We start from the raw sequence: 20,063 nt of genomic DNA on the forward strand, positions 1-20,063 counted from the left end.
GCGTGAGCTGCTGTGTCCTGCGTTTGGAAGCCACAATGGCCCATGCTACAGGGGAATAGGGCCCCAGCCTTTACATCCGAAGAACTAGACAAGCTTGTGGATGGTGTCTTACCCTTGTATGGACAGTTGTATAGGGCTCCAGATCAGAAGGTGAGCACCATTTTGGTATAGTAGATGCGACATGGTGGCTGTATGTTGATGACTGTGTGTGCATGCAGTGTGTCCTTTAGAGTGCAAAATGTACACAGAGGTACAAGTGATGTGTGTGATTGTGAGATCAATACAGTAAATAGTCCATTACTGTAACTGACTGAGGTGTGTAGTTAATGGTGTCCTTCTGTCTGTGTCTCCTAAGTAGGTCGGCGCTCATCATAAGAAAGGGTTTTGGTGTGCCATCGCCAAGTATGTGCGGACCCTGGGGTCCATAGCTGGCGGAGAACCCACTGCAGAAAGCGGTGGGAGGACCTGAGATGCTGGGCCCGGAAAACTGCAGAGTCCAAGCTGGGGACATCCTCCAAACGAGGGAGGGGTGCCCGTCAGACCTTGACACCCTCTTCCCCCCCCCTTATGGCCTGCATACTGGCGGTGGCTAACCCAGAGCAGGATCAGCGCTTGAGGGCAGCACAGCAGCCACAAGGGGCTGAGTACTCTGTGTTCTTTTTCATCCTTATGACTGGCATGGTCTTTGGATACCAAGGTATTAGTCAATGTATGCCTCAGTATGCCATTGTTGGTAATGTTGTATAGTTCTGCATTGCAATGGTGAATGGTATGTACAATAGGTATTAGTTATTTGCTGGTATTTCTACATGAGTAAGGGCCTACATCCTGACTCTCCAGTGTAGGAGTGATACTCTGATGTCCACTATCTAAGTGGTATGTCCTGGCAATTGCAAGTTGTTTCAGACACTGTAACGGAGTAAGTGAAGCTGTACCTTTTTCAACCGGCAGACACGAATTAGTGAGCTTTGTTAAGTGTAAAGTAGTTTCTTCAGTTTTCATGTTCAGTTGTTGTTCCCAGGCAATGATGCAGACTTGTGGTTGTGACTGCATAGTGTAACTTACCAGTACGTCATTATGATGTGTATGCCATATGGGCTGTTAATGCTGTAATTGACCCTGTGCTCCCTTTCTTTTTCCCCCACCCACCCTCCCTCCTTTTCATCTTCTGTCCTTGTGTGCGTTAACCTCATCTGATGAAGGAACAGGGGCACCGGCGAGTGGGGGAGCTGCAGCTCACAGGACCCAGAAGGCAGTGTCCACCGACGCTGAGGGGACCAGTGGGTTGGAGGGTGAGGGGAGCACCACGGAGGAGACAGGAGCTGCTACAACTGACTTTGATTCCTCCTCCAATGGGAGATCCCAGGTCGTGGCTGACCCCTCGGGGACCACCCCAGCAACATAATCTTGCGCCACTCCCGTTCCAGCACCGCCCTCTTAGTATCCCCCCACCCAGTTGCCTGTGCCTGCTCACCCAGGAGGGTGGGCGTATCTTTAGCAGCAGGCACCTCAGCCCCTGCTTCAGTCAGCCCTGCTGCCCTCACTGAGGAGGCTATTGACCTCCTGAGGTCCATCTCTGTAGGACAGTCGACCATAGTGAATACCAGCCACGGGCTGGCATCCCAGATGCAGCAGCGCAATGCCTACCTGGAGGGCATTCATGTTGGCGGGCCTACAGAGATTCGTTTCAGGCTCTGGCCTCCTCTCTGGCGGCCATAGTTCTTCCTCCCCTCCCCTCCCAAACACCCCATTCCAACTACCTGTACCCAGTCCCAGAACCCTCTCCCCCCACCCATCCTAGGCATACAATTAGACAGGCATGGACCCAAAACAACAGGCAGGACTCGCAAGGACAATCACAAGCACCACAGATAACACCACAAGCATACACACAGCCAACACACAGAAGCACACACAACAACAGCCACTGCCTCCACTGTCTCCCCCTCCACCTCCTCCCACAGTCACATCAGCACTCACACCTGCAAGCACTGCATCCTCAGTCCCAGATCCTGCCACCTGTTCAGCCACCACAAAAGCAGACATGCAGACTAGCACCCCATTCACCACATGCTCAGTCACCATCAGCACAACCACATGCAGCACACCTACCTTACTTGCAGGCACCACCCCAACATACATCCAGACTACCTGTTTTCCTCCCTCCATCTCTACCCACCTCCTCCCAAAACATAAACGCTTCCACGCAGACACTCAACATTCATCCACCTCACACAAGCATACTTTGCGTTCACCTACAACCAAGTCCAGCACACCTACACATCCTACAACCACTCACTCTACCTCCACTCCCAAACAGGCTCCCACTGTACCTAAAAAAATGTTTCCTTGCCCGTCTTGACCTCTTCCCACATCGTGTTGTCCCTAAATGTCAGGTTCCTGTCCCCCAGCCCAGTCCCTCTAGCTCCCAGTCCTCCCAAGGCCTCCCTAGTGTTTCCAATGTGCCCCCCCCCCCTCCAAAAACAAACCTCACTCTACGGAGCACAAGATAGCCACTCCCACCCCCGCTCCAGACCCACTCCCCGCCTCCAAGCAGAAAACCAAAATCTCCCCCCAAACCAAAGTCCAAGGACCCCCTTCCAGAAAGAACCCCCACCACCCAAGCCCCTGCCCCCTGTGGTGCCTGACTTCCACATGGTCCCTGCCCATTAAAACTGTAAACTGTAGAGTCAGTTAGGCTGTCAGGAGTCAAGTTGGGCATATTTGCATGCCGTTCATGCCTTAGGATGTGTATAGACATTTGGACTGGCCAATAGCCCTTTGTTTATTGTTTTTTATTTTATTTAGTGCTTATTTTGTGAGAAATGTCCAGCTCAATACAGTGGTTAAATCTCAGGTATTTGTCCTGCCTTTCTTTTCTTATGGCTTATGTAATTTTTGTATTTTACAGTGGATTGTTCTCCATGTGTGTAAGGTGTGTGTTGTGTGAGTGTTGGGGATGCGTGCCTGTAGTTTGTGTGTAGTGGTGTGTTTGTCAATGTGTATCAGGTTGGAAGTTTGTTTGGGGTGTATGTATGTGTCAATATACGTGGTGGGTGTGTGTTTTGCGTGTGGGGTGTGTCGCTGTCCCCTTCCTCCTTTGTGTGCTAGGTGGGTATACTCACAGTTGTCATCTTCGTCTGCATCGCTGCGCCTGAACTTCCATCGTATTGTACAGCATCCATAAGACTTCCTTTTCGGGTTCCATGGAGGCCACCGAATCCTCTGTGACCCTGGCGGTGAGTGTCTCCTTTTATAGGGCTCATTTCCACCAGACTTGTCGTGGCAGTGGTCCCGCCCCGGAAATCCTGGCGGTCTGCTAAGTCGTAATATGGTGGGTGGTGAATGGTCTTCCGCCGGCCTGAAGATGGCAACTGCTGTCGTCAGAAGGCTGGACTTCACTGGCAGTTCCGGCGGGGCATTGGCTGTATCTGGGTGGAATCACCACTGTGGTCATAATACAGCGGTCTTCACTGCCAGCCTGGCGGCGGTACAACCACCACCACTGCTGTCATGGTGGTCAGTTGACTGCCAAAATCGCAACAAGGGCCTTTGTCTCTATTGATCCTATCTGCATGTGTACCTGCAAATATAAATGCTTTTTTGAGGTAATCCCTTGATTTAAAAAAAAAAAAATAATAATAATTATAATTTAATCATTGCCCCTTTTACTTTGTGATAGCTCTCCTCCGAGTTACAATTGTGCTTTGTGCAGAGATGTTCACTGAAGGGAATGCTCTACCTAAAATTGGGCAGATGACTGCTTGCTGCATGTAAGATTGAGATCCCAGCAGTGTCCTTCCTGAAAAGTTCCATTACCAGGGTTCCATCATTGACTATAAGTCGGAGGTACAAAAAAATCTTACAAGTCGTGGCTATAATTTATTGTGAATTGGATATTCAAGTTGCTCACATTCAGAGTCGCAGCAAACAATTTTAGATTGCCTTCACTTCCACCCCAGACAAAAAAACCACATTGTCAATGTATCTTAGCCAAATGCTAATCTTGTCTCTTCACTGAGCCAAATCGGTACCCCAGAGCACCTGCTCCTCCACAGCCCATAAACAAAGGTCGAGGATAGTGCCCATGGCAGTACTTTGTATTTGTTTGAAAAAATCATTAATAAAAATATTCTTGGATAAGAAAATCTCTATCATTTTGGTAACCTGTGTGTTCCAAATAGTTTATCCCCTGAGCTCTTCAAGTATTAGTATGCTTTGAGCCTGGCCTTATGCCTTATACTTCTGTAGAGACTTTCTGCATAGAGACACACCATAGATAGGTTTGTTCCCAATGCATATTGTGGATCCATTATAAAATACTTGGTGCCCTTTACATAAGAGTTTAAGTTACGAACAAAGGGGAAAAGGAAGTAATCAACATAAATAGGTGTTTTCATGAAGGCTGTTTTTGTTGAGACTATTGGTCACCCCGGGGATTTATCAAAACTCTTGTGAATTTTTGGCTACAAATATAAAGGGGGAATCGTAGAGGTTTTATTTATTTTTTAAATTGCAACTCATCCCACTGTAAGAGCTGGTTTTTGTACCATTCCTTCAAAAGATCTAGATATCTCAATTGGACGTTGACCTAATGTGTTCGATCTAACTTAACATAACACAGTCTGTAATCCAGTTGTCTTTGTGCCTCCTTTGCATAGTTCTCCCTTGACATAACGAGTACATTGCCCCCTTTGTCAGAAGGTTTTATAATTTAATTCTCATCGCTTTGTAGTGATAGTACTGCCCCCCATTGCTTCTTAGCCAAATTATGTGGTGTCAATCCCTCGTTACATAGTTTTAGCATGTCGCTAGATACCAGTCACAAAAAATGTCAGTGTTATCTATTTATGTTTGCAGTACAAATTTAGATGGTTGTCTAAAAACAGTCTCCACAATCAGATCTGTAGGACTACTAGACTTATTAGATAGATCCCTTACTTGTACTGGATCAAAAGGGTCACAAATCTCACTTGTTACAATAACATCCATTAAATTACTTAGATCATAGAGATTATGAAGTACTTCTGTGTCATCAGTAAGCAGATTGGATCGTCCATCATTTGGTATACCATTCTCCTCAGTTTGATCTTTCTGAGTTTTTAAGTCAATTGCTTTATTCAATTTCAATTTGCGAGCAAACTTGTATAGGTCCATCCGCATTTGTGAGTAGTTTATAGGTAAATCTGGACAAAAGGACAGTCCCAGTCTCTCTCTCAATTTCAGTAAGTTCTCTTTTTGAGAGGTAAATTACTGTTAGTTGGCGTGCTGGTTTCCTTGGGTCCAGCTTTTTTCGCACCCGGCTGCATGTTCCCATGCCGGTCTCAATGTCTTTTCCTCTGTTCTCATTGTTTTTTAGCTTTGTATTTTCTGCTTCTGCCTTTTTGTTGAGTGCCTTTGAAACATTGTTTGTTGTTTTCTTTTAAGAGTGGATGGTCCTCGGAAAAATAAATCTTCTTCCTGTGTAACTTGGCCGGGTCTTCGCTTGAATCCAGATCAGAACAAACATCAGTGCTGGAATGTTCTGATCCTTTATCCATTATTTGCAGTTTGTGATTCCCTGGCCAACTTGCTTCTGATTTTATCAAACTTTTTCACAAATGTCAGTATTCGTCCCAATTCAGTCATTTTAATCTCACTGGAATTTCTGCTTCTTTTCATACATTCAAATACGCTAATAACTAATTTCCGCCATCAGTTTCATTTGATCAATCAACTCTTCCCACCCATGTTTAATTAAAATTTCCAACATTACTCGTGGACATGCATTGTTGTTTTGATCCTATTCAATTAGCAGTTCAGGCATGGGAATAGACAAAGGTTGGAATATTGAAGATATGCAGCCCGTGTGGAATGCACCCAACTTCCAGATTTCTTGAAGAGAAGTCACCTCCCACCAGCGACTGACGTCCTTGAGTCTTAATTTTTCTAGCAGACTGTCTTTTTGTTTGTAACTCAGGGAAGAATCTTGTTCATTAGATGTGCCACTATGCACAAGACCTCCCCTGCAGGGCTTAAAAATCAGTTTGGCTGAGGCTTCCCCGCTCCTTCGCAAAGTCCTCAGCCATATTTGTAGTCCTGGTTATAATGCTGACTCTGCGCACAGGAAAGTGTCCTTGAGGACCATTGCTGCTTTCAACTATTGCAGCTAAGTAAAGTGCTTTAAAATATATGAGCCACACCAGACAGCTTTTTTTTAGGTTGAGCATAGCAGCGCTGCTTTTCCGATGTGTCGTTATCTATTTGGGCTTTTAACCACGCCCACCTCACGCCCATCACTATCGCTCATTCATGGGTTTGCCCTTTAAAAAATCCTTTTATATCATTGGTAAATGCTTTGCGTTTGTCCCACATTGGGGTGGTTTAGTTACCGCCTTAGACATCGACCCTGTTACATGGCTAATTGCTCTTTTTCCGATAACCTTTGACTGCGAGCAAACTTCTTTTTCCTTTTGTCTCTCTCCTTCATGTTCATGGCACTTTGAATCAGCTCGCTTCTGTAAAACAGTATTGCTTTTCATTTTCAATTTCTGCGGCAGGAAAAGTCCTGTTAGGAGTTTACAATGCTAATAACTCTAACTTGAGCAAATGAGAGACCCATTTCATTGCATTGCAAATGCTTGTTTCCAAGTCTTTATTATGGCAGGAGACAAGCAAGCAGGTAACGCGTATCAACCACAATGGGTCTTGGTCACATGACCTGCAGTCCCATTCAGTGCTTTTTATTTAAGTCCTTGCATGCAATAAATAGAAAGAAGAGTAGAAAGACTATCCATCGGGTGTCTCATTAAATTCTGCAATTCAGTATACTTTAATTTTGCGTTAATATTCTGCATAACGTACTTCAGTCATAAAAAATAATAAATATATATATTCCTCTCCAATATGATCCTATGATGATGACGTGCTGCGCAGCTGATGCAGGTAGGTTTTTTATAAATATAAAACCCACTTGCGGATGCCAGTAGGTAGTTATATTTAGGACCTAGTTTCAGTGGACAGAGCGTTTTTTGTTTTGCTAATAACTTAGGTGTTGTTTGATGAACCTTCGTAAAAATTTCAAAATTAGTTTTCCACTCACTTCAGCTGATGACTTTGAAAGTTTTCTGGGTGATTGGCAAAATGGGGACTGAGAAAGAGAAAAAGGGATCTAGGTCCCAAGGCATGTTTTCCACATGCAATTTCCCATTGAAATTTTTAACACGATTACATCCAGAACCTCTGAATGGAATTATACCAAATATGGCAGAAAGCTAGATCTTGGTCCAGAAAGATTATGGGGGTTATTCTAACTTTGGAGGAGTGTTAATCCATCCCAAAAGTGACGGTAAAGTGACGGATATACCACCAGCCGTATTACGAGTTCCATAGGATATAATGGACTCGTAATACGGCTGGTGGTAAATCCGTCACTTTTGGGACGGATTAACACCTCCTCCAAAGTTAGAATAACCCCCTAAGTTTTTTGTGATTTGGTGTAAAGCTGTTCAGTAGTTTTTGAGATACTGAAGAAAAAGGATTTATAGATATTTAGGGATGCAAATCCTTTGCAGATCCCACAGATCTCCTGGTGCGATCTGAATGGCTGCTAGCACTTCATCCGGAAAGTGCTGATACCAGTTATGGGACTTTGGGCCTGATTGTAATTGAGCGGGAACCGCCATATGGCCGCTCCGTGTTCGAAAGACCGCGGAGGCCATTCAGGCTTTCCCGCTGGGCTGGCGGGCGACCGCCAGAAGGCCGCCCGCCAGCCCAGCGGGAAACCCCTCCCCACGAGGAAGCCGGCTCCGAATGGAGCCGGCGGAGTGGGTATGTGCGACGGGTGCAGTGGCACCCGTCTTGTATTTCAGTGTCTGCATAGCAGACACTGAAATACATAGTGGGGCCCTCTTACGGGGGCCCCGCGGCACCCCCTACCGCGGGAGACCCGCCAGGAACAGGATGGCGGTAGGGGGTGTCAGAATCCCCACGGTCAGAATGCCCTGCGGGGCACCGCCGGCCTGTCGGCGGTGCTCCCGCCGACCCTGGCCCCCTTTGTCTGGAATATCTTTTAATTTATGGCGGAAGAGGTTGCTCGCCAACCCCTCCTTCCCCAGGCCGATTTTGCTCCCGGGGAACCCATCCTCTGGGGCCCGGCTGATTTAATAAATGGGGAAGGGGGCTGCATGGTCCCCTTTGGGTGGATTTCGGCCCCAGGGACCTCATTTCCTGGGGCGCAGTTGTTCAAAGAAATGGGAGGGTGGGAGGTGCTGCAAGGCCCCTCTCCCTGAGCCAGTAATGGCCCTGGGGACTCCATCCCCCAAAGCTGCGGTCCTGCTATGTTCCAGTGTTCCTACCCTGGGAATAGTGTGATTGCTCTTGCTTGGCTGGAGCAATTTTAATGCTCCCACTAAGCGTGAGCAAACACGGTGGGCCTCATTTAGAGTCTGGGAGACAGAAAAGCCATCACCCAAACTTCTGACAGGATGGGCGTCGTCTTTGTGGCGTCCTCCTCGCCGGAGTTATTACGAGTTTCCCGCTAGGTTGGCGGGCAGAAACTGAGATTTCCGTCCATGGGCCAAGCCGGAAACAGGCTACAGAATTGTCTCTGGCTCGAAACTGAGCCGGCGACAGTGCTGTAGCCAGCAGGGTGCTGGGCACGGGGTCCCCTGCACTTCTCATACCAAGTCCCAGGGGCCAAAATTGGTCTGGGGATGGGGGGGCATGCAGTCCCCCTCCACCATTATTAAATAGGCCCCAGGGGATGGGGTCGCTGGGGCTAATATTGGTCCAGGGAGGGGGGCGGTGTGCCTCCTTTTAATATACAGTGGATGTCCTGGGTGGGCTCCGGGACACCCACCATTTACTGGTCAGACCCCAGGGGATGTGGTCCTTGGGGCCAATATTGGCCAGGGGAGGGGGGGTTGTATGCCCCCTTCTTACTCTGGTGGTGATACTGACCCTAAGAGATGTGGCCCCGGGGCCAGAAATCGGTCCAGGGACGGGGGCTGCATGTTCCATTTACGTTGGATTTGCTGCATGCGGTGGGGTTGGCTGCAGGGGGAGGGCTGGCTAAAAGGCCTGGCCAAACCCTTGCTGTGCACAGCCGAAGGGTATGTTAGTTGTGGGGTTGGCTGTATGCAGCGGGCTGGTTGCAGGGCCTGGCCACAGGCCAAACCCTGCGGCAAACCTGGTGTGTACATCTGAAGGGTGTGCATGTCATTGTGTTGTCTGCATGCGAAGGGTTGGCAGACTGACCCTGCTTCCATTTCCCCCCAGCTCACACCTGCCCCCCCATCCCACCCCACTACCGCTGCATTACAAAAAAAGAAGAAAAAAAAAGTAATTCACTGAAAGCATAGAGGTTACATGGATGTTATAGTTGGAATCAGGTTTTACACACACAAAAATCATACAAATTCAGCAGTTAAAGTTATCTCAAGTAGGTATAACTCGTGCCTTAACCGTAAAGGTATAACTAGCACCTTTGCCATGCACTGCTAATTATCTCCACATATTACATCAGTCATGACATCTTCAGTGACATCATTGATAATATCATTGCAGCATTTGCAATAAAATTGATGAGAAAAGTGCATGGAAGGGGCACATGTATAAATTGTGAACCTAAGATTTTTTTACTTCTATTTCCTAACTATAACGTCCCAGTAACCTTTGTTTTTTTCAGTGAATATATATATATATATATATATATATATATATATATGTTCGATGGCATGTGTAGCTGCAGATACACATGCTTTGCACATCCCGCCATCTAGTGTTGGGCTCGGAGTGTTACAAGTTGTTTTTCTTCGAAGAAGTCTTTTCGAGTCACGAGATCGAGGGACTCCTACCCATTTTGTGGATATTACTTTCTATACTAGAATGAATCCACCTAACAAATATTTTCCCGTAGACGTTAATGGGGTCACCCACCTTTCAAACACTGAACACCCTTAAAAAAAAGGTCACCTTACTTTAGTCACCTTAAAGTCTTCACATGACCTGCAATTTTGAGTCAAAAATTCGACCGGTATATGAGGTGTATGCATTCACCACTGAAAAGATGACTTCTGCCAGTCCTTATGAACAGCCCTCTTTAACCTGGTGGATATACACTACACACATTTCTGACCTGGGCATAGTGGCATACAAACTTAGAGCAGTGCATGCACCCACAGTGTGAGGTAACCCACCTCATAAGTAGGACGCCACTACATCGTACATTATTAAGAAATCTGCAGTGGCTCAAAACTGTCAGCAAAGTTCTGGAAATAAGTACTAATTGCACCCCAAACTTTAGTGTTGTTAAACAGTGCACCATATAACTTTCAACATGCAGAGCCACCCTTGCCTCCAGGGCTTATGCGGTTTCCATTCAATGCTCTCACAAGTGTACACATAGTAACTCTTTGGTTGTAAGGTGTTATGAATGATGTCAATTAACATGCAAAGACTGATGTAATATTTGAGGTCATTAGCATTTTTAGTGGGGGAATTTCTGTGTTTTTTCATTGCTTAAACATTACCTTTGCTCTTATTTCAACACCTGACTAAATCATCATTTTAACCTTTGGTTTTATCGAGATATATGTGTCTATATAGCTGTATAGATATATTTCACATGCACTCTCTCATAGTCTTGCTAGAGTCTTGAGGCTTTTCTAAAAATAAACTAGATTTTGTATTCTCAGTTAAAAGTGAGAGCACCTGAAAAGGTGTAGGTTCTGTAAGAGTGTGTTGTAATATTTTACATTATGTAGATTAGTTGTTAGGCCTGAATGGATGCATGGGTGATGCAAGTCACATTGAATTAAGCTCTAGGTTGTGCCTATATTTAATTTAGGTGGCCTAGATTTGTGATTAATTTAACATTATGGCTTTCTTTAGTTATCTTTGCTTAGGCATGAGAATGTGATTTTAATGTAATAAATCTAGACCTTTGACTATAATTTGTAACTGTTTGCTTTTTGATGATATGTACTGTTGGACGTGACACTCCTACAGTGTGCTGGCCTATCTGTGCTGGGTGTTGAGATGGCCAGGAGGAATCTGGGAGCCCTAAGCATAATTTTCCTTTATCCTTGGCAGAATACAACTAGCAATCATGCAGCCAATTTGTAGATTTATACGGGGAGAAATAGATTTCTTTTTATTTCATCAATCCGGGAGAGTCTTTATTAGGATATAAAGTAAATGCTATATTTATGCTGGATTTTATGAGGCATCGCTGTTTTTTGGCTTCAGAAAGAGATCAGACATTTTACGAGAATGGCAATGGTAACAATGACTTGTCAATAACATGTCTTAGTAGTTTTTTTGAAAGATAGAATTTTAGGAAACTCGAGAATTTATGACTACTGGTGTTTCAGACAACCCTAGGCAGTTCATGTCATGAATGGAACTTTTAAACACATTCGTTCATTGCCTGTATGTTTATGTAAACAGGAACTACAGAGGTTGGCTAGATTTAAGAATTGTTTTCATGTTTAGGTCGTTGCTCCCTATCAAACTCTGCTGAACCCGTTAAGCAAACTGAATGTTCTCAACAATCTTCATTCACATTTTATTCTGGTTGATGATGGAACAGTGGGAAAGTATGGAGCAGAAGTCAATTTAAGGAGGGAGCTGGAAAAAACAATAAATCTGCAGCGGATTCATGCAAGTAAGTGATTACAGTATTAATGCAATCCCTGGTTGAAAAAAGTAAAGGGGTTTGAATGGTGTAACTCTGTGTAAAATACAGTGGGAAGGGTACTTACTGTCTGAACTCTGACAAATACAATGGTAATGGTTCTTACATTGTGAATTATGTGACAGTTATGATAGGAAGGGGTTTTCCATAGCAAACTCCGGATTTAATATTGTTTAACCCTAGAAGATCTGTTACACAGATTTCTAGTTCAGGAGAGACTGGGGTAGATACTGTACATGTATAATTTTAATTCTGATGGATGCTTCTAACCTCAAGGTCCTCATCTTTTGAATTTCTCTAGGTGCTCTTTGATGCAGTTCTGGAGCTCTGCTCCTAACTTTGTCTCATACAGTGATCCCAAACATGAATTGGTATTCGGTTATATGCCAAGAAGCGCCACACCCCCACAAACCATAGGCTTTTAGCAATGTCGCAATTGTAGGAAGCAGAAGTCAGTCACTCATCTGCACAACATTTGCCTGTGATGACTTTAAGTTGTGCAGTAAATGCTCCCAGATGCACCTGAAGGTGATCTCTAGGTGAGAAGCAAAATTCTGTTATGGATTCTAAAAGAGGTGGTATTGCTTCTGCTCCCAGTCGCAGGCTGCTCCTGTGCCTACCTCCAGTCTTTCAGCAAGTCTTCAAGTAAAAGTCCAAATTGTGTCATAAATACAAGAAGGAATGCAAGACTTTTCTCCATCTCACCACTCCCTCACTGGAGAGAAACAACATTCCAAGGAGCCAACTCTGCAGCTCTTGTTCACCTCCAAGCCTATCCCAGAGTTACTCTTTGTGCACCCTGAGTTGACTACACTGTCATGGACCCCACAGTAGATGGAGGTCTTCAAAGAGGCTGTGCTGCAGGTTTTTAAGGCAATGCCACCCCCCTCCGAAGTGCCTTTGAGTCCCATGGAGTTGTAGGGTCCCCATCATTCTTTGGTCACCTGACCTTTTACCAGTGATGACTGACCTTTTTAGGCCCCCTTCCAACACCTTGCTAGTTCCAGCCTATGCTCCCACTTTGGCCCAGGGGCCACTCCAATTTCGATTGCTCCAGTAGCAGCCCCTATTTCAGTGGAACCCATGCTGTATCTGGTTCTGACCCATATTTCCGAACTGTAGCGTGCATTGACCCACGCTAGACCTAAGTCTCAATTTGAGGTACCCAAAAGCAAACTCCTACATTGGCTGAGTTCCAGCTTTTTTTCCCCGATGCCAGTAGTTCTGATGGCTCTATTAGACTTGGATTCAAATCCCATTCGAGGTTGCCAAAATGTTCCATGTGATGATGATCATGATGTTGATGACCAGGAGGAGGCATATGCAGCTTGACAGAATACTCTTAGCACTCGATGTCCCAGCAGCAAGGCTTCTTGGGTCTTTTATCTCAATGTCTTTTCATAGTAATAAGACGTTTTCAATGTACATTTCTTGGCTTGATCAGACTCCAATCATTGGGCAGTACATATCATATTAGTGTTCCATATTAAAACAGCCACAATGACAGCCAACACATGTTTCGTCAAGACAATAGGCCACAACTTCTTCAGTGAATGAATATGCATACAGCTTGTTTCCTCCATCATTTATACTGATGCTGGCCTTTACCTGGCTTTACAAAATTATGTAGATAATATTATTTACAAAATGCTAGTGTCATACTCACTTCTCCTGAATCCTGCTGATGGAGATTTTGCAGCCTTGATGAAGCACTATGCGGCTCCCCCAGTTAGTCACCAGATAGCTAGACAGCATAGACCAGCCCTTGGACATCTTGCTTTTCTCATTATGTACCAAATTCCTGGTAGCTTTGTGATACAAGCAAGTACACCAAAATGTTTCCTTCTGCACTGCCGAAAAAGGAGGTGGAGTGTATTGCCGCCTTTGGAAGAGTGTTTTCTTCTGCCCGTTTGGCCCATAGGTATCTGAATGCTGTCTGCCTCCTGGGCAGATACACGTGCCCTTTGGGACATGATCTTTCTAACAAATGTAGACCATTCAGGGAAGACTGATGCTGCAAAATGTCTTAACGAGTGGCCTCGGCACAACCATGTGTGGTCCATGCCATGGACTGTAGTGTTATTTTTTGCGAATTTTCAAGCATCCCTCATGGACATGCCTTTTGATGACTTCAGACGTTTTGGAGAAAAGGAACAAGTGGCTCGATAGGTTTAAAGACAGCCATGTTACAGTCCACCCCTTAGCTTTACTTTCCTCTACCTGTCCGTTCCACCAGCAGTTTAGAAAAATCAGTGTTCTCCCAAGGCCTAGCTTATCATCTAAAGCAGCCTTCACAGCCCTAGAGCAGCCAACCAGGGCTTTTCGTGGTCCCAAAAACTGTGATGATAGCAAAGGCTGTGAAAACCACCAAGGAAAACAGTTCTCACATTTCTTTTCCCCTGCAACTAGCTATGAAGTTGCTTTACTGTCCCAAGGATATGCTCAGCCACTAGGGAAAAGGATTTAATCTTTACTACACAGAGAGGTATTGCGTTGAATCAGTGGTTTCTGCTCTGCCAGTCACATCATCTGCCCCTTGTATCCAACATATTTTCCTTCACACATCACTGGATCATGCTGCTGTCCTTCTGCAGGTAGGTCTGTTCCTTTTTGCAATTTAGAGGGTCCCAGATGTGGAGAAAGAAGAAAGGTGTTAGTCCTACTATTTCTTGGCACTTTAGAAAAATGGAGGACCGATTTTAGATGTTGGCTCCCTGAACGCCTTCCTGCAGAAGGGCAAATTCAAAATGTTTACTCCGACCCAGTTTTTTAATTGTCCTTTATCCAGTGGATTGAATAGATGCCTTGGAACTGCAGTTCGCATGCTGTCATGTGCCTAGTCTGCAATGCGACAGATGTTGCCTTACGTTTCTATTTGGGTTGGATCATTTCTATTTTGCAGTTTTGTTAGGCCTTACCTTTGGTTGTTTACGAAAGTCAGGGTGGTAGTCTCAGCCCACACTGTATAATCACTAAAGGTGTGGGGTAGTAGAGAATGAGGGTAGAACTGGGTCAGTGTTCCCTCAGTAGGCGGTGTCAGATAGGTCGCCTTAAGCTATGAAACGGGGAAGGCATGGGTGAAAAGTGTCCCAGCAACGGGGTGCTGTGTTGTCCTACAGGGGTACGGGGAGTTCCCTTACGGACTAGGTGGTCTCACACACATAATAGTGTCTTGCTTCATCATTTGACCACCTAGCCCCACCCAAGTAAGATGATACTACTTGGGTGGAGTCAACCTCTTGGTTAAAAGAACCAGAGGGAGTGCTGAAATTAGACTGGCTGGATAATTTACAGAGATCCAGAAGGGGTGAAAATAAAATGACCATACATGTCACCGGTTGCTACTAGTTAGTTTTAATGGGGGTGCATGTTGGTAAGGTTAAGAACAGGGGAGGAGGCTCATTAGAGGATAATGTCTCTTAGAGTCTAAAAAGAAATACGTATGACCAACATGTTTCTGCCCTCACAAATTGCTGGTAGGTCAGGGGCATTCGTCAGGGTCGGAGCACTAGCAGTAGGTGAAGTGCTCAAAGTGAATCATGAATGGCCTACCTGAACAGGTAGTTTATGGTGTGGTAGGTCTGTAATAGCTGATAGATAAACAACAAGTTAATAAGAGTGAGAAGTGGCACACCACTGCACACAACACAGCAAAAAGTGACAGTGTATGGAAAAAATTCACTCACACACACATGCATTAGTGACTTACCCCGGAGTCGGGGCGGGTGGCCTCTGGTCTGGCTAGTGCCGGGGGGGGGGGGTTCCCTTGTAGTCACACTCTGAGGAGATTAAGGGTTTAACGAGGGGAAGAAATGAAAAGAAGGAGAAAAGAAAAAAAGAAAAAAGAAGAGAAAAAGAAGAAAGGAAGAAAAGAGGGGGAAGAAAGGAAAAGGAGGAGGCAGCAAAACTTGGGGAAAAGTAGAAAAGAGAAAGGAAAAGATGAAAGGGGGAAGGGGGAAGAAAAGGGGAAAAAAGCTGGTAAGGGGAGGGAGAGAAGAAAAATAAGGTAGGAGTGGAGAAAAAAGAAGAGAGAAGAAAAAGGGAGAGAGAGAATAAGAGAACAAAAAGGGAAATTAAGGCCACAAGAGAAAAGAAAAAAAGGGTGGCAGCAGGCCAAGGGGGCTGTTGGCCAGAGAGGTTGTCTCTGGCCCAAGATAAGGAGAAATCCAAAAGGCCACGTAGGCTCAGACTTACCACTCCAAAGGGAATACCGCGGGGAGTACCTACATGCTGGTGCCAGGCCGCTCTGGTACTGAGTGGAGGGCTGGCCTGGTGAGGAATATGAAAATTATGTGCCTGGTGTCGTCGGGCGACATGCATCCTGAATGGTTGGGACGCTTCAGAAACACCTGCGCTCCGACCGCGCCCAGTAAGGGAGCCGCGCGCGGCCGGACGCCGGGAGATGATGCGTTGGGCCCGGTGGGGCGCGACCCGCTGCGGGACCCGTGGGAAATGGAGTCCTGCGGAGCAGGGCCGCGCCCGAGGAGAGTGTGGCTTCGAGGAGGCGCTCCAACCGCGTCGCGTCTGAAGGACGCGGAAGAGCGCCCAATGATGATGTGCCGCGGTTGGTGCGGTGCGTCAATATGGGCCGCAGGACTCTGGGAAGGAGAGTCCCGAGGTAAAGGCCTGGCACCCCGCGAGTACTGCAGTGGGTGGGGGCCACAGAAGTGGGGGGACACAAAAAGGGAAATAAAGAGAAAGAGGAGGGAGAAGGGGGGGCGCGGAAAAGACGGGGGAAGAGAAGGGAATGGGAGGGGGAGGGAAGGGGGTTAAAGGCAAGAAGGGGGGGGGAATATATATACTGACCATTAGTCGGTGCTACTTGTATTCCTATACTTCGACTGGCTTTTGAATGTGGACTTGCTGCAGTCAGTCACAGACCACCTCTGTCCGACAGTCACCCTAATTTCATTTTAATTTCAACCTGTATTTTTGCATTAGCGAACTAAAGTCTTATCTAACGTCTACTCAGGGTATTCCCTTCATGCGGACCTACTGGACACTTTGGCATTCAATATATGATCCCAAAATGTGAGGCTCAATCCTGGGGACCGTTGCAGACTGTTTTGAGGCTTCTTGTACGCCAGATGTCCTGCATCCTAATATTCCCTTGTGCCTTTGGCACATGCGGGCCTAGCAATGCAACATGGGCTTGGAGTATGCACAACACCCAGGCTATTGGTCATGCAGCATTTGTATCCAGAGGAGACCACCCAAAGCCTTCCGTGAAGGTAGGTGGACACAAACATGCCAGGCAGCATGCAGTTCTGTCTACCCCAATCAAAGCTCACCATAGTGACATACATGTGATCTCTGGGTTGGAGCAGGTCAAATGTGAAAAGTGGAGATCAGGGGGTTGCTGGTCCCCAGTGGAGCAAAAGCTGTACATTAATCTTCTGAAGCATCCTTCTATTTGGCTGGCTTTGAAGGCCTTACTCCTAAGCATCAGCAAGAGGTCTGTGTAGGTCCTAACAGAATATGACTGTCTTGTGGAACTCCAGCAAGAAGGGTGTGACGTTTGGTCTCATGCTGAGAGACTGTCTCTTTGGACAGCGCAGAACAGGCATGGTATCTCCCTAACAGCCAATCATCCGGCCATGATCACTCATTGCCAGGGTGGACGAGCAGGCGTCATTTAGAACATCACAAATGCGATCTTCTGCCAGAGATGTTTCCACTATGAGGGTGCAGTGGGGCACAGGACTCATGTGCGCCTTTTCACCAGTACCTATCTTGCCCAGGGTCATAATAATAAGGGGAGATAACACTCAGATAATGTTGATAGCTACAGACTGGGCCAGAAGAATATAGTAACCTGATCTGTTCAGCCAGGGCAATTAGACCATTTGATCTCGGATCCATTTACTCAAGAGGTCTTACTATCTCAACAACAGAGCAGTGTCTTGCACCTGAATATGCACAACCTACGCCTTAAAGCGGGGAGATTGAGTGCCGACGGAGCAGTGGATCTGAACTCTGCCGGTGAAGCAGGCAGCATATCAGTAGAGGTGCCTGGAGAAAAGTTATGCGCCACCCACTACAGCTCCTGGCCCCCATACCTTTATATCAACCATTGTACAAGAGCCTAGAGACCGGATCGGGGCTCTGAGGATTCTATAATTGAAGGCCTCAGTGGCTTCTTGAGCCAGTTGTAACAGTTTGCAGAAAACGTAGGAGTTAGATGATTTAGAACATCATTGGGAGATTGAGCTTGGTGGGGGTGGTGGGGATAATTCACCTCCTATAAGACACGTCACAATATGGTACATGATAAATCTGTGAAACTCACATAAGCTAACAAAATGGACAGGTTTGCATTCCAGAGTGAAGTGTCAGCAGAGTTGGGAGAGTCTCATCGGGCCCCAGACCATGCACAATGTGGGGAGCGAAACCCCTCCCTCTGAGAGCTGTTGCTTGCCATTCAAGATAACTAAATTGACCCTGTGGCAGTGTACAATAATCTACTGGGCCCAGACATGGGGAATGATCTCGGACAGGGTCTGCACAATGAAGGTTGCTGACAGAACATGCTGATTCCATTAAAGCCCTGCAAGCAGAGGTGCACCAGAGTGCGGAGAGGGCCCTCCAGCTACACGGCAGGTTTGAAGATGCCATGGGACTGTCCAGGCGCAACAACGTACCCCTCTTGGGAGTTCTGGGAAAAAGTGGAGGGCACAGATGCGGAGTGCTTCATGAAAAACATGGTATACAGTCAAACCAAGTGACCTTTCACAGCAGTTTGGGGTCAAGTGAGTACATTGGGTGCTTGGGACACTGCCAAAACCAGTATCTAGACTGGGGCTGCTCCTAGCCATCATTCTCAACTTTGGGGACCAAGATGCAATCTTGAGAGTGGCCTGACCGCACAACCCCCTACAATTTGAGAATCATACAACAGTGATTTTCCTGGACTGCACACAAGCGATAAAGGCCTGATGCAAATCCTTCGGCATGGTGAATGCGTAACTTAGGAGACACAACCGGCAATATATAATGATGTTTGATGGCATTTGTGGCTGTAGATACATTCTTTGCATATCCTTGCCATCTAGTGTTGGGTCCGGAGTGGTGCTAGTTGTTTTTCTTCGAAGAAGCATCAATCTCGGGCCTACCTCACCACGTGGCATTGACCACTATGCTAAGCTGATGGAATGAATGCCATTTTGCTTCTGACCTCCATGCCACGCTCAATTTCCCCACAGTGACCAACATCTGATGTGTAGCCTGTGCCTCCCCCATAACCAGGAAGCTACCTGTGAAAAGCAGCAGATCTTTCCGATCGAAGAAGATGCTTTGGGATCGAAGGGTGCATCGTCTAGAAATGGCGCACATGACTCCGGATGACACCTCGGACTTGTTTAGGGAGGAACACGCCCAGGAGGAATCTGAATAACAGGAGGAGGCCTTCTCTATCCAGGATTCTGACTCTGATGTGCAGTCAGACATTGAAAGCCACAAGGTAACATCTGCACAACCCGGGAGTACTGTGGCCCTTCCTAACCACCCCAAGACTGTGAAAACGCCCCTTTCAGAGGTCGCAGACTGCCACTGCCACCAGGCCATGACCGGATCTGAAAATCTTTTTCGGCTGGCCACCCGCCAGCTCGGCTCTGAAAACAGCCAAGACAAAGCCATTGTCTTTCGGCTTTGAGCTCTGGCACCTCTGCCTGAGACATTGTTTTTATCTTGGTCCGAACTCGACTCCGAGCTGACTGGCTACTGCCTTCACCTTGGTGCCAATGAAATCACACCGACCAAAGACTTCTGTGCCGAAATCCACGGATCCAAAAACCTCAGAGCACAGAGTCATTCTTCGACCACACCTTCTGCTGTGGAGCTCATTCTGGAGACTATGGATGCTTGTCAGTGCCATGTCCATATTCAGGAGGGAACTGGATGTGTTATTGCTTCTCCCCCTGTACTGATCAAGAGGACGCTGTCTTTTCAAGAAGCTCTGGACACTTCTCCACTTCCAAAGAAAAAAAGCAAGGATAAGGCTACGAACCCACCTCACAAGCCTTCTCCGCCTCCGCCTCCTCCTCCTGATGCACCTTCTCCTTCTCCCCCACCCCCTTTTTCTCCTCCACTTCCCTCACCTCCTCTTTCTCCTCCACTTCCCTCACCTCCTCATTCTCCTGCTTTACTTGCTCCAGGAGATTATACCCCTCAAGGAGTCCCTTTATATGTTGAGGAAGATTTAGGTGGGACACAGCATGCCCCGAGTTCGTAGGACACTTAAGACCCTGACCCTATCATGTCACACCTCTCACCACCAGATAATACTACATCTTGCCAGCAGGTAGTGGCAAGAGCGGCTGCTTTCCACAATGTGGAACTACACAGGGACCCTATTGAACAGGACTTCCTGTTTGATACGCTCACATCT

General features: G+C 46.5%; 1 protein-coding gene across 1 annotated transcript in view; it reads left to right on the plus strand.

Annotated features, from left to right (window-relative positions):
* Positions 1–20,063, plus strand: part of TRPM7 (transient receptor potential cation channel subfamily M member 7) — a 1,269,618-nt gene that overhangs the window by 180,218 nt on the left and 1,069,337 nt on the right. Inside the window, exon 7 of the mRNA XM_069222535.1 lies at positions 11,476–11,647. Coding sequence (XP_069078636.1) covers positions 11,476–11,647 — 172 coding nt within the window. The remainder of the gene's footprint in view (positions 1–11,475; positions 11,648–20,063) is intronic.

Source organism: Pleurodeles waltl, chromosome 3_1, assembly GCF_031143425.1.
Source record: "Pleurodeles waltl isolate 20211129_DDA chromosome 3_1, aPleWal1.hap1.20221129, whole genome shotgun sequence".
Classification (NCBI taxonomy): domain Eukaryota; kingdom Metazoa; phylum Chordata; class Amphibia; order Caudata; family Salamandridae; genus Pleurodeles; species Pleurodeles waltl.